The sequence below is a fragment of the Salminus brasiliensis genome, chromosome 6 (assembly GCF_030463535.1).
Source record: "Salminus brasiliensis chromosome 6, fSalBra1.hap2, whole genome shotgun sequence".
Lineage (NCBI taxonomy): Eukaryota > Metazoa > Chordata > Actinopteri > Characiformes > Bryconidae > Salminus > Salminus brasiliensis.
The window spans coordinates 8,066,915-8,081,223 of NC_132883.1; the positions used below are offsets into that span (position 1 = coordinate 8,066,915).

The 14,309-nt window shown below is 42.3% G+C and overlaps 1 protein-coding gene and 1 long non-coding RNA gene across 2 annotated transcripts; both read left to right on the forward strand.

Moving 5' to 3' along the window:
• Positions 1-3,170: 3,170 nt before the first annotated feature.
• Positions 3,171-4,873, forward strand: LOC140556764 (uncharacterized). Its single transcript, XR_011979759.1, has 2 exons — positions 3,171-3,410; positions 4,237-4,873. It is a non-coding gene; the product is annotated as an uncharacterized lncRNA (long non-coding RNA).
• A 1,260-nt stretch (positions 4,874-6,133) lies between these two features.
• pierce1 (piercer of microtubule wall 1) lies at positions 6,134-11,394 on the forward strand. The gene is made up of 3 exons (XM_072680829.1): positions 6,134-6,359; positions 10,336-10,414; positions 10,497-11,394. The coding sequence occupies exons 1-3, from the start codon at positions 6,238-6,240 to the stop codon at positions 10,692-10,694; spliced, it is 399 nt and encodes a 132-aa protein (XP_072536930.1). The 5' UTR covers positions 6,134-6,237; the 3' UTR covers positions 10,695-11,394.
• The last annotated feature ends 2,915 nt before the right edge of the window (positions 11,395-14,309 follow it).

Below are 14,309 nucleotides of genomic sequence, written 5' to 3' on the forward strand. Positions count from 1 at the left end.
ACTTTTGTCGTCCAGGAGCTGACAGGTAACCTAAATATATGACATTTGCCCGACATTTCAGATTGTTTGAACGAACATATTTAAGGGTTGTGGGTTCGATTCCCGGGCTCGGCAAGCTGCCACTGTTGGGCCCTTGAGCAAGGCCCTTTACCCTCTCTGCTCCCCGGGCGCTGGAGTTGGCTGCCCACCGCTCTGGGTGTGTGTGTACTCACTGCCCCTAACACATGTGTGTGTGTGAGTGTGTGTTCACTACCAGATGGGTTAAATGCGGAGGACACATTTTGCTGTACAGTGTACAGTGACAAATACGTGCACCTTTACCTTTACTTTTACCTTTAAGTCCGTTAACTTAAAAGAAGGCTGTCTCTGACTCTTGACACCACCAGAAGCATGATATACCACATCACCACACATTACTCAGCCTGTAAACCGATTTGTACATCTACATTTCATGTACAGTGCAGATATCAAGTGTGGTTTTGGTGAGAACACTGAGGGCTTTTGCTATTTTGTTTGGTCTGCACACAGAATCAATCACTTGATCACACTGAAATATTGGGCCTCATTCACGTTTATCTTCTAAAGAATTTTCTGATTTTTTTGTTTATGACGTTTGTAAACCACACAGTTTTCCGTCACTATGCTCTTTCATTAATGGATCTTGTAAATTATGTTGTCCTTGTAAATTAAACAAATAAAAATAAGAAAATGCAAATGTCAGAAAACTGTAACTGGGTTTTAAGACGACATTTCTCATCATTTTTTTACGCTTCTGAAATATTGCACCCAATTTTCATCCCCCAATTTTAGATGGCAATTACCCAACTCACTCATTAGTACTCTTCCCACTATTATATGCAATGCTTCAGACACTCAAAGGACAACCAGCACGGTCGGAGGAAAGCGCCAGGTACCCAGCTCTGATGTATCGGCCAGCATCTCATTGGAGTCATGTGGAAGGAAAGAGTGCCGTCTACCCACCCGGAGAGAGCCAGATCAACTGTGCTCTCTCAGGTTCCGGCTGCTGATGACAGGCAGCGTTACCTTGAATTTAAACCAGTGATCCTCGCCTTAGTCCGCTGGACCACTCTGACCCCATTTTTTCTGTGTTTTCAAGTTTTCTGTGACCAGTTAGATGAAGAAAAGTTTAAATATTGTGTATTTATAACTTTAAGCTCTTTTTAGGTTTATTTTGCGTGTTTAACTAAGTCATTTTGAGTTTAGTAACTAAGGTTACTAAGGTTTACAGTGTAGAGTAGCAGTGTTTACAAAGCATGTGTTCATTAACTTCATTAATCAAACTTAATAATGTCTTCTGATACTGTGATAGACTCTGGAGCCGGGCCAATTGTCAGTACTGCCCAGCACTTCTGCAGTGTAAGCTTACAGATTTCAATAAGTGTTACAAGTGTCCAAAAACGTGTAGAGTGTGACCGTTTGCTGGAGATTCAAGCTTGAGAAAGAAAACGAAGTGAAAAGTACCAGCATGTGCTCTGTAGCAGATCCAGGATGAGAAGGATTCTGCCCGGCATGCCTGAAGTGGAAGAATGGACTGGAGGCTTCAGTGCGAAACCCACCAGAGCTCATGAACTTAAATGTTTGTCAGACTCACTCAGGCTCATCAGAGCTCGCCCCAAAGAGGCCAGGAAGTCCCATGTGTCTTTGCGTGCTCTGTATCAAGATCCTATCTACTGTTTCATTAAAAAAGGAAAGAAAAAAAAAACATTCCCCGAAAGCCACCACTAAGAACTGGCAAGTAGGCGAGAAGCATTATATTTTACTGTGGATTTTTTTCTTTTTCATTTACCAAAGCAGAACTTTACTGGCAGTAACTTTTACTTCAGCGTTGTAAGACTAAACATTAGGAGTAGACTATCTCTGCCACGGGGCAATTTCACCATAATGACTTTCAGCAAGGAGGGGTCGGGAACCCAAGCGTCTGCTGCTGATTAATGCATTTATGTAGGTAATCTGCAGTAAACAGATGAATTTGTCTTCAGCCGACACCTCCGTGTATGCGCTTACTGAGCAGGGGAGTCATTTTCCTGGGGTTAAGAGACTTTCTGGAATTATCACAACCCCTCCCAGAACCTCTCCAAGTCAGCCTATTGTATGAAATACTAGGCACTACATCTCCTTTCACTTCTTTGCTTCTTTCCATCTTCCATGGAACTGTTTTGGAAAATGAGAAGTTTGTTCTGAGTCGAATGTTAGGATTAAAGATTGTACTTGGTGATCTCTGTAAGAAACAGTGATTTCTCCTGCCTCCATGGGCTTGGCACCGCTTGGCCTTTCTAAAATCTGTCAGTCAGGACTGACGCAGATCCGTTTCCTGAGCCGGTGAGATTTTTATTGTTCTGACTGTGCACACTCCTGTATCTCCATCCACCAGCTACGTCCTGCTTCCTCTCGCGCAGGAAATGCTGCATTGCTTTCCCCACTCCTTATGTGGTCCTCTAGACATAAATTTAACTTTCCTGCTCTGTTATTCCACAAAGCCACATTTCTTCCACATGTGTCGCAGGCTGGGTAGCACGGTTCATTATGAAATATATATATATATATATGCACACATACTTAATATTTGCTGTGCACAACATTGGTGGGATTATCTTCTTCTCTCTGACAGATTTATGGTGGGAAGATATCTTCAGGTTTTCATGTATGTGATCACTGTTCATAATTTACCAGCAAATATCACATGGTCGACTATAAAATGAAGCATAGATCCATTCTTTCTCATTTAATATATGTAATATGATTCCATCCTTTATTAAATATCAAGTTAATGTAGCTTCAAGACTTCAATAGCTCAAAGTCCCAAGTGTTGTTTATGGAGGTCAATTTAATGTGAGGAATAAACGTCAGTGAGAAATATCCAACATTTGCTGCAGTTTTAGCTGTAATGTTTCATCTGGATCAGTTTTTGTCTACAGTAACTAAAACTAGTGAGCAGGACCTCCTTCACAGTCCAGAGGCCTTCTCAGGACCCTTCTGAGCTACGTGTGGAGGTCCAGCCATTGAAGTTCTATAAAAAGGGGCTTCAAAAGAAATGTCCTCTAATATTTAGTATGAGGAGAGGGTTCAGTTAAAGGCAGCTTTGCGGATGAAGACTTTGTGAGGGCTGTGACCAGGATGGAGCCTGTTCTCCTCAGCACTTTTATCAGCTCCAAACACACACAGGAATTCCGGTTTGGGAATGACCGTCCCGAGTCCCTGCTTCCACAGGAAGATGGAATAAAAAGAACCTCTTCAACGACAAAGGCGTTTCATTTCTCTCTAGTCCGCCTAAGGGAGCACAGAGCGACCGGGCAAAACCTCCAGAACGGACCGGGAACCATCACTTCTCGCTTCCCCCCCTGAAACGACCTTCGACGACCACCGTCTTTGGGGGCTGAAGATGCCAGCAGGTACAGTAACATTACCTACACGACTAAGAGTTCAGTTTTCAGCTGTTTCATGTCGTTTGGAAACTTTTGGACAAACACCCAGCCTCGGGATCCTGGGCGTCGTGTTTTGAGAAATGCTGATGAAGTGCTTACGTGCTTCGTTTGTGTGTTTTTAATTTTAATTTTTCATTTTTATAACAGTGTTTTATGAATTATCGCCCTGATCTCTGAGTGAATTTCTCACGGAGTTATTTTTTTTTCCACACCCGTATTCCGGAAACCCTCGATTTCCTGTGCTGGGATTGGCCGATTCGACGGCTTGCTTCTGAGTATGGGGTACTAGCCAATCGCAGCGCAGGTGCCAGGGCACGACGAACCAATGGCAGCGCAGGAAGGCGGTGCTTGTTGGAATACGGGTGGGAAATAAAAATAACGGGTTTGAGAAGTGGAGATTTTATTAAAAGTAATCGATGGAGACTAAAACAAAGTAAGACAAACTTACTAATAAAAAAAAAAACTAAATAAAAAAACTTACTAAATAAAAAAAATATGTTAAAAAAATAAATATTAAAAAAGTTCCAGTAGTTTGTCTGACCAATAGCGGATCCTGGCTTTTGTGAAACAGCGCCATCGTTCGACACTGTCGAGGATTTTCACATTAGTTTTTTTTTTAATGTATAATGTTTCTTTTTCGTGCTTTTTTATCTGAAAATGTTTTACTGTAGGCCTAATGCAGCATATATTAACTCTTATTGTAAAATATGTTATATTTTATTACATGATATGTATATATGTTATTTTAAAGTCACATATACTAAATTTACCCAGTTCTATTATTTTGTTACAGGAGGTCTCTGCTTGACTTTTTCTGTGTAAAAAAAAAAAAAAAGTCAGATCAGGTCTAATTTAAGGCTGAAGAGGAGAACTGCTTGCTTCACAGCTCATTATTACTTTTGGTACGCGCTAGGCCTGCCTCAAACTCGTACCGTGAGTAATAATGCACTGTGGCAAGCAATGCGCTACCAGCACTACTGAGACTCCCTACAGTTTGCAGTCCATGAAGACAAACAAGGCTATTGGATAAGAGTGTTGTGCACACCTGTGTGTTGAAATGAACAGGTACGTATAACTGACTGGTTTATGGGGATGAATGCTGAAAGGACCACGTCACTGTTTTTCTACTATGTTTTGGGAGGAGGTGAAGACTGACTTTGTTAGTTGTTAACTTTGGAAATGACGTTTGGTCCAATAATCTTTGGATGATGGGTTTTTTAATTACAAGAAAGGGAGATATGAAGTCATTGTAATGTGGGGTTAGTGTTAATGAGTTAGTCCTGGTGATTGGGGGGTTATGGGTGGTGTTTTTAAGTCAGGCAGTGTTGTTTCTTTTCTCTTAAAAAAAATTGCAAATGAAATTGTTAAAGTGTGTGTGTGTGTTTTGTGTATGTTTATGTATGTAAATAAATCTACCAGTTGGGATTGTGTTTGGTTTTAATTTTCATTGCTGTTATGCAAAAACTTTGTATCTCCAAAAAGATACAAAAGCATTTCTGTTGGTCCAATAGTTGTGTATTTTGTGGTACAGTGTAAACTACACTATTCTAATGATCTCAAAAAGGAGCTTTTGGCACGACAAAATCAGTACACTGATTTTGATCAGAGAATTGTAACGTTTCTACATTCCTAGTGCAGGTATGTCATTTATTAGACTGTTATTTTACTCAGCACAGTAGAATTGCTATTGTCTAGTGATGGAACTGGAGGATTCCCCTGTCCTACAGCCCTTTTTGACTGTGAAATAAATCTTAAAGGATTTCATCAATTTCTCATAATGTCCAAAATTCCGTAGTTACTCAATGTAGTCAGAGGTGAAAGGGTAGAAACCTACTTACATTTTTTTAGGATTTCTTTACAGTGGTGGTGATTGAACCCAGGGTTTGTGAGATCTACAGTGTGAAAACGGCAGTTTTATTTATGGTTCAAACCCACCAGTGGACCTACACACGTCTGAGTTGATAATGGTGAAAATATATATATATATATATATATATATATATATATATATATATATATATATATATATATATTATGATTTAAAAATGGTGAATCTGGAAAAACTGCACTTTTCCACTGTATTTTTAAGACATTTTTTACCCAAAACCAAAAATTTATCAAAACTTTCGTAAAATGAGGTCTCAGGTATCCAGTCTAACCCGTGTCACTGACAGTAAATATGTATTTGGGTTGTTTCCCCTGCTTTAACTCAGTTTAACTCAGTTAGTGTTTGTTATTGAGCTGATTGGTTGGCCCTGGTGTGCTGGGAGAAGGGCAAGCTCTAAAATGTGCTGGACAGTGGGCCTCCAGAACCGGGGGTGGGGACCTCAGCTATGAAGAACCTCAACAGTAGTAAGTTCTTCACTGAACTGCAGTAGAGGTGCATCCACATCTAGTACGAGCCTGCACCCAGCAGCCACCAGCACTGAAGCTTGTTAGGTGCTCCTCTTCTCCAGGTGGGTCCAGGTGTAAGCAACAGCAGATCAGTCCAGCTGAGCAGAACCTGAAAACCCTTCATATCCTACCTCACATGCAACACCTGAACGGACTCAGTAACGTGTGAAAAGGCTCAGCTGTAAGCCTGAATCCCCTCCTCGTGCTGTAGCTCCAGGCCTCTTCTGCTCGGGCTGGACAGCGAGCGGGGTTCACAGGGGTGAACGGGAGTGACGTCACCTGGTTACTGTGTTGGTGGCAACCAGCTGAGCGCGTCACGGACCGGTACTGCAGCCTCAGTCCTCAGACTAGTCTCCAAAACTGTCCTCAATTTGGAGACTAAACCCGCGTGGTGTCGGAAATGGAGGGGGCGAGAACGGACCCGCTTGATCAGAACTCCTCCGTCAGGACGAGCGACGTTTACAGGGTGAAGCAAAATCTCCCAAACCGCTTCAACCACCCGGACTGCTTCAGAGGCTACAGGTGAGCTCTCTCCACAGCCTGGGTTAGCTGAGGCCATCCACCCCCCTCTGTAGTGCAGGAATACACTGGAGGTTAGTCTAGTAGAAGTCCTTACTGGAGGGTACATTAGAGATTAGTCTAGTTCAGGTCTCTAGAGGAGGGTTATACTGGAGATTAGTCTAGTTCTGGTCTCTAGAGGAGGGTTTTACTGGGGATTAGTCTAGTTCTGGTATCTAGAGGAGGGTTATACTGGAGATTAGTCTAGTTCTGGTCTCTAGAGGAGGGTTATACTGGAGATTAGTCTAGTTCTGGTCTCTAGAGGAGGGTTATACTGGAGATTAGTCTAGTTCAGGTCTCTAGAGGAGGGTTTTACTGGGGATTAGTCTAGTTCAGGTCTCTAGAGGGGGGTATACTGGGGATTAGTCTAGTTCTGGTCTCTAGAGGAGGGTTTTACTGGAGATTAGTCTAGTTCTGGTCTCTAGAGGAGGGTTTTACTGGAGATTAGTCTAGTTCAGGTCTCTAGAGGGGGGGGGTATACCGGGGATTAGTCTAGTTCAGGTCTCTAGAGGAGGGTTATACTGGAGATTAGTCTAGTTCAGGTCTTTAGAGGATGGTTATACTGGAGATTAGTCTAGTTCAGGTCTCTAGAGGAGGGTTATACTGGAGATTAGTCTAGTTCTGGTCTCTAGAGGAGGGTTTTACTGGGGATTAGTCTAGTTCTGGTATCTAGAGGAGGGTTATACTGGAGATTAGTCTAGTTCTGGTCTCTAGAGGAGGGTTATACTGGAGATTAGTCTAGTTCAGGTCTCTAGAGGAGGGTTTTACTGGGGATTAGTCTAGTTCAGGTCTCTAGAGGAGGGTTTTACTGGGGATTAGTCTAGTTCTGGTATCTAGAGGAGGGGTATACTGGGGATTAGTCTAGTTCTGGTCTCTAGAGGAGGGTTTTACTGGAGATTAGTCTAGTTCAGGTCTCTAGAGGGGGGTATACTGGGGATTAGTCTAGTTCTGGTCTCTAGAGGAGGGTTTTACTGGAGATTAGTCTAGTTCTGGTCTCTAGAGGAGGGTTTTACTGGAGATTAGTCTAGTTCAGGTCTCTAGAGGGGGGGGGTATACCGGGGATTAGTCTAGTTCTGGTCTCTAGAGGAGGGGTATACTGGGGATTAGTCTAGTTCTGGTCTCTAGAGGAGGGGTATACCGGGGATTAGTCTAGTTCTGGTCTCTAGAGGAGGGTTATACTGGAGATTAGTCTAGTTCAGGTCTCTAGAGGGGGGTTATACTGGAGATTAGTCTAGTTCAGGTCTCTAGAGGAGGGGTATACCGGGGATTAGTCTAGTTCTGGTCTCTAGAGGAGGGGTATACTGGGGATTAGTCTAGTTCTGGTCTCTAGAGGAGGGGTATACCGGGGATTAGTCTAGTTCTGGTCTCTAGAGGAGGGTTATACTGGAGATTAGTCTAGTTCTGGTCTCTAGAGGAGGGTTATACTGGGGATTAGTCTAGTTCTGGTCTCTAGAGGAGGGTTTTACTGGAGATTAGTCTAGTTCTGGTCTCTAGAGGAGGGTTTTACTGGAGATTAGTCTAGTTCAGGTCTCTAGAGGGGGGGTATACTGGGGATTAGTCTAGTTCTGGTCTCTAGAGGAGGGTTTTACTGGAGATTAGTCTAGTTCTGGTCTCTAGAGGGGGGGTATACTGGGGATTAGTCTAGTTCTGGTCTCTAGAGGAGGGTTTTACTGGAGATTAGTCTAGTTCTGGTCTCTAGATGGGGGGTATACTGGGGATTAGTCTAGTTCTGGTCTCTAGAGGAGGGTTTTACTGGAGATTAGTCTAGTTCTGGTCTCTAGAGGGGGGGGTATACCGGGGATTAGTCTAGTTCTGGTATCTAGAGGAGGGTTATACTGGAGATTAGTCTAGTTCAGGTCTCTAGAGGAGGGTTATACTGGAGATTAGTCTAGTTCAGGTCTCTAGAGGAGGGTTATACTGGAGATTAGTCTAGTTCTGGTATCTAGAGGAGGGTTATACTGGAGATTAGTCTAGTTCTGGTCTCTAGAGGAGGGTTATACTGGAGATTAGACTAGTTTCAGGTATCTAGTACAGGATAGACTAGTTCTGGTCTCTAGAGGAGGGTCATACTGGAGATTAGTCTAGTTCAGGTATCTAGTACAGGGTAGACTAGTTCTGGTCTCTAGAGGAGGGTTATACTGGAGATTAGTCTAGTTCAGGTCTCTAGAGGAGGGTTATACTGGAGATTAGTCTAGTTCTGGTCTCTAGAGGAGGGTTATACTGGAGATTAGTCTAGTTCAGGTCTTTAGAGGATGGTTATACTGGAGATTAGTCTAGTTCTGGTCTCTAGAGGAGGGTTATACTGGAGATTAGTCTAGTTCAGGTGTCTAGAGGAGGGTTATACTGGGGATTAGTCTAGTTCTGGTCTCTAGAGGAGGGTTATACTGGAGATTAGTCTAGTTCAGGTCTCTAGAGGAGGGTTATACTGGAGATTAGTCTAGTTCTGGTCTCTAGAGGAGGGTTATACTGGAGATTAGTCTAGTTCAGGTGTCTAGAGGAGGGTTATACTGGGGATTAGTCTAGTTCTGGTCTCTAGAGGAGGGTTTTACTGGAGATTAGTCTAGTTCTGGTCTCTAGAGGAGGGTTATACTGGAGATTAGTCTAGTTCTGGTCTCTAGAGGGGGGTATACTGGGGATTAGTCTAGTTCTGGTCTCTAGAGGAGGGTTTTACTGGAGATTAGTCTAGTTCTGGTCTCTAGAGGAGGGGTATACCAGGGATTAGTCTAGTTCTGGTATCTAGAGGAGGGTTATACTGGAGATTAGTCTAGTTCAGGTCTCTAGAGGAGGGTTATACTGGAGATTAGTCTAGTTCAGGTCTCTAGAGGAGGGTTATACTGGAGATTAGTCTAGTTCTGGTCTCTAGAGGAGGGTTATACTGGAGATTAGTCTAGTTCTGGTCTCTAGAGGAGGGTTATACTGGAGATTAGACTAGTTTCAGGTATCTAGTACAGGATAGACTAGTTCTGGTCTCTAGAGGAGGGTCATACTGGAGATTAGTCTAGTTCAGGTATCTAGTACAGGGTAGACTAGTTCTGGTCTCTAGAGGAGGGTTATACTGGAGATTAGTCTGATTCAGGTATCTAGAGGAGGGTTATACTGGAGATTAGTCTGATTCAGGTATCTAGAGGAGTGTTATACTGGAGATTAGTCTAGTTCAGGTCTCTAGAGGAGGGTTATACTGGAGATTAGTCTAGTTCTGGTCTCTAGAGGAGGGTTACACTGGAGATTAGTCTAGTTCAGGTGTCTAGTACAGGGTTACACTGAAAACTAGACTAGTTCTGGTCTCTAGAGGAGGGTTATACTGGAAATTAGTCTAGTTCTGGTATCTAGAGGAGGGTTATACTGGAGATTAGTCTAGTTCTGGTATCTAGAGGAGGGTTATACTGGAGATTAGTCTAGTTCAGGTCTCTAGAGGAGGGTTATACTGGAAATTAGTCTAGTTCTGGTATCTAGAGGAGGGTTATACTGGAGATTAGTCTAGTTCTGGTATCTAGAGGAGGGTTATACTGGAGATTAGTCTAGTTCAGGTGTCTAGAGGAGGGTTATACTGGAGATTAGTCTAGTTCAGGTGTCTAGAGGAGGGTTATACTGGGGATTAGTCTAGTTCAGGTGTCTAGAGGAGGGTTATACTGGAGATTAGTCTAGTTCTGGTATCTAGAGGAGGGTTATACTGGAGATTAGTCTAGTTCTGGTATCTAGAGGAGGGTTATACTGGAGATTAGTCTAGTTCTGGTATCTAGAGGAGGGTTATAGTGGAGATTAGTCTAGTTCAGGTGTCTAGAGGAGGGTTATACTGGAGATTAGTCTAGTTCTGGTATCTAGAGGAGGGTTATACTGGAGATTAGTCTAGTTCTGGTATCTAGGGCAAAGCTGCACTGAGGTTTCACCGTGGTCTCCCTCACTGGAGCCCTTTTGTAATGATGCCTCTTCCTCACTACAGTAAGAAGACGGTCCACCCCCTGTACCAAACAACCAACCAGACTTATGGAAGTAAGAAGCCAACCGTTCATGAAATGCCAGTAAGTCTCCCTGACCGTCCAGCGTCTCTCTCAGCCTGAATAAATAATCAGTGAGTTTTAACTCTTAATATGACCCTCTTAGACAACCTTCCATGGAAGCTGCCGGAGGTTTTCTGAGCACACCCTGAAGAGCGGGATGTACAGAGACCATGGCTTCAACACATCACTGGAAAAGAGTCTGATCACAGGTCCGAGCACCATCGCAGTTCTCCACGACAGAATTACCCTTCACCAGTCAATCCGCAACGAAGCCAATAAGCAGACTGTGTCCGAAACGTGAAAGAGCTGCTGTCACACTAGCATCACTCAGTGCTGTTTGAATAGACTCGAAATAAAAGGGAAACGCATGCAGGTAATGGTGTTAACATGGACAGTAAGGCTGCTGCTCTCATCCACAGAATATGCACTTCATCAGCTGCTAAATGCCTCAGGAACAGCCTGTGTTTCTAATGACTCATCTTAGAATAAATAGTCTCCAAATCTTAAATCCCTATAAAACAGTTTTTCATTACATTTTCATTTTACACTTACGGCTTTTGGCTGATTTTATTTTCTATTTAGGACATTTCAGCCATGTTACACAGGCAGTGAATGTACTGTTAGGAATCTTGCCCCTCTTGTGGTGAGCTTGTCTTGCCAGGGAAGCGGAACCCTAGTCTGCTACAGGAATGGTGGTGATGTTCCTCACTTTGCTACACCAACCACAAAGTTTACCATCAAAGTTACAGTATCCCCAGTCCCCACTACAGTCCATAAGCCAAGAGGTTTGGATGTCAGACAAAAGTGTGTAATAAAACAGTGCAGCACTGATCTGAAGGCTGAAGTTCGTACCTTTTCCTTCTTGTTAAACAGTGTTGTACAGTAAAACCACAAAACCAAGCCTTTGAGCTTACTGAGCTAACTCAGCGTGCTCTGAGAGGACCTGCTTTAGACCTGCTAACTGATGATGTGTAATTTTTAGCATCATTAGCATCGTAGCTCCACTGCAAAATAAAAAAGCAAACCTGAGAAACGTTTTGACTGAACATTCATTTGTCTCAAAACAAATCTGGTAAATATTTGAACATTTAATGATCTTTAACATAGTCAATGAATAGAAATGGATATTTATTAAATACATTTTACAATACATAGACCTCTGCTTAAAGCAAAATATAAAGCAAACAATCCAACTGCGGAGTTACTGAGTATCTGTACCCATGAAACCTGTTTACTAGATTTACTCATGACATATTAAAACTAATCTGTGATATATTTCCCCACGCGAACTAATAGTAATAAAAAATAATAGCAATAATAGTAATAAAAAAATAATAAAAAAATATATTTATTATATATTTTTATTTATATATGTATATAAATATAATTTAGGGGGAAAAAAGGAAGAAGAAGAAGTCTCCCAATATGACTCCCCCTCTACCGTCAGTCTGGTGGTCGCCTGCAGGGGACAATAAAGATCCAGATTCAGAAGTTTGTGCACAGTCAATCACCCACCTCCCACACAACCCCGCACCCCCCACACCCACCTTTGAATAAAATAATAAAGAAACACACTATTTATATTAAAACCTTTTTACAGTCATTTAAATAAATCAAAAAGTTAAAGTTAAAAGTCAAATAAAATGACACCAACAGATTTTACAATTATTAAAAACTTCAAAAGACCCTCAGCTTTGTCCAGCTCTCACCCAGCATGCAAACTCTAAATAAACCGAGCGCAAACAGCCAATAAAGTCCAATGGTTGCCTGTAAAATCAAGCACATTCAAAGCAAGAGCTGATGGTGTCGCACCGTAACGCTCATGAACCACCTAAGCAAACCGCCAGTGCTCCACCCAACCAGCCAGACTTATCGAGGAGTTTTAGTACCAATGTAGCCTCTACTAAAGCTCAATACAGTCAAACTAGAGGTGTAGATACATGAATCAAACCTTTAATAAACCACCTGCAGCTGCTTAGAGAGAAAGAGAGAGAGACGGAAGGGACAGCACAGCTACAGCAAGCCAGGCGATGCACTGCTTCTCACTACGATCATATTTAAAATAAATGTATTTTAAAATATATTTGGTATAAAGGCAGGTAATATATTACAGAATACATTCCATGGTGTGAAATATATTTTGGAATGAAATAACCTCATATACAAACACATTTTTGGGGGTTTAGAACAACCTCTTGATTTGATCAGTTTAAAGGTTCTTCACACTTTTTAGGAGCGTGGTTCTTTCTTTAAACAAAAGTTCTTCTTCTGTGGCATCCCTCAAAAAACCTTTAGAAGCACATTCATTTTAAGAGTGTATTTATGGGCCAAAGGTTGATGATGATTCTGAACCATATTGGAGTCACAGTCCAGACCTCCTGTTCTGCTGCACCTCACAGAAGCTCCACTGGATTGAGATCAGATGACGGTCATGTTTAGGATGGTGTGGGTGGATGTGTAGAAGAGGTAGAACACAGACAGCAGTGTGACACGTGTACTGTAGTGACGGTGCAGCACTCCAGTGATGCTCAACTGGTACAAAGGATCTAATGTAAAGTCTGTCAATACTTCTTAATCCATTACTGTTTCACACACACACACAAAACTGCAGCATAAGTTATGCAGTACAGTGCAAATCAGGAGTCATCAAATCAAGCTATGTCTGCTGAGTACTAATGCATCCAGGTTTGGTCATAATGGGCCGTCTGTAGCCTCGTCTAACTGGTCGTATTTAGAAAATTTGAACTCCTCCATGGTCTTCTGCTGCTTCAGCACATTCTCTTGGCGGTATTACATGTTCAGAAACCTCCCGTTAGCTTGTATGTTAGATTGAAAGAGTCTGGCCAGTCTCCCCTGACCCCAGTAAGACCTGCCACACACTGGATGTTGTTTGTTTATTTTTGTTTATTGCAACATTCCTGAAGTCCCAGAGGGACAGCTGTTTCTCAGCTGGAACCATTTCTGGCAAAAATCCCACCATGGTCAAAGTCACTTTGATTGTATTCTGCCTATTCTCCTCTCGGCCTAACAACACCTAAACCCTGACCATGTGTATGTGCTTTATGTATTAAGTTACAGCCATGTGGTGCACTTGAAGGAGAAGGAGGGCCCAATGAGGGGGGTCACTGAATGCGTATGAGTGGTTTTATGTACCTGAGCAGAAATATTTCAACCAGTCTAATGGCCTAACAGCAGAGGAACAGTCATACAGCCTACGGAAAGAAAACTGAAAAATAAATAAAGGTGCCTCAAATGGTTCTGTAAGTGATGCCACAGAGGAACCAATTTTGGTTCCAGAAAGAACCACGTTAGAGAGAGAGGTGAAAGTGTGAAGACCCTTTACATGAAGTAGACCTTTCAATGGTTCTTCACACTCACACATCTCTATGATGTAGTTCTTTGGCATCACTCAAACACCATTTAGCACCTTTATTTTTAGGATTGTATATTCTATAAAGAATTGTAAAGATCTCAAGTGTAGTAAAACCATCTGCCAAACCTGTGGTATCCTAAGTATGCATGTATTGTCTGCCTTTTTTGCCCATTTTTAATGATAATAGTGTCCCACCATGTCAGAAACCACATAAACAAGCCTCCTCCTCCTCTCGAGTCTAGGTGAGGTAAGTGGGTCATGAGGTGAGCCTGCATTTTGTGCAATTCCAGTGGGTGGGTATAAGCTTCTATTACTTTAGTAGGACACCAAACACATCTTGGCTGTGTTGGATCTACACTATATGGACAAAAGTTTTGGGACACCTGCTCGTTTATTGTTTCTTCCTAAATCAAGGGTATTAAAAAAGCTGATTTTGTTGTACACTGCACAACATTAGTGAGGTCAGGATGTTGGATGATCACCACCCCACCCAATTCCCAACTCATTCCAAAAGAATTGGACGGAGGACAATCCATCATTCCA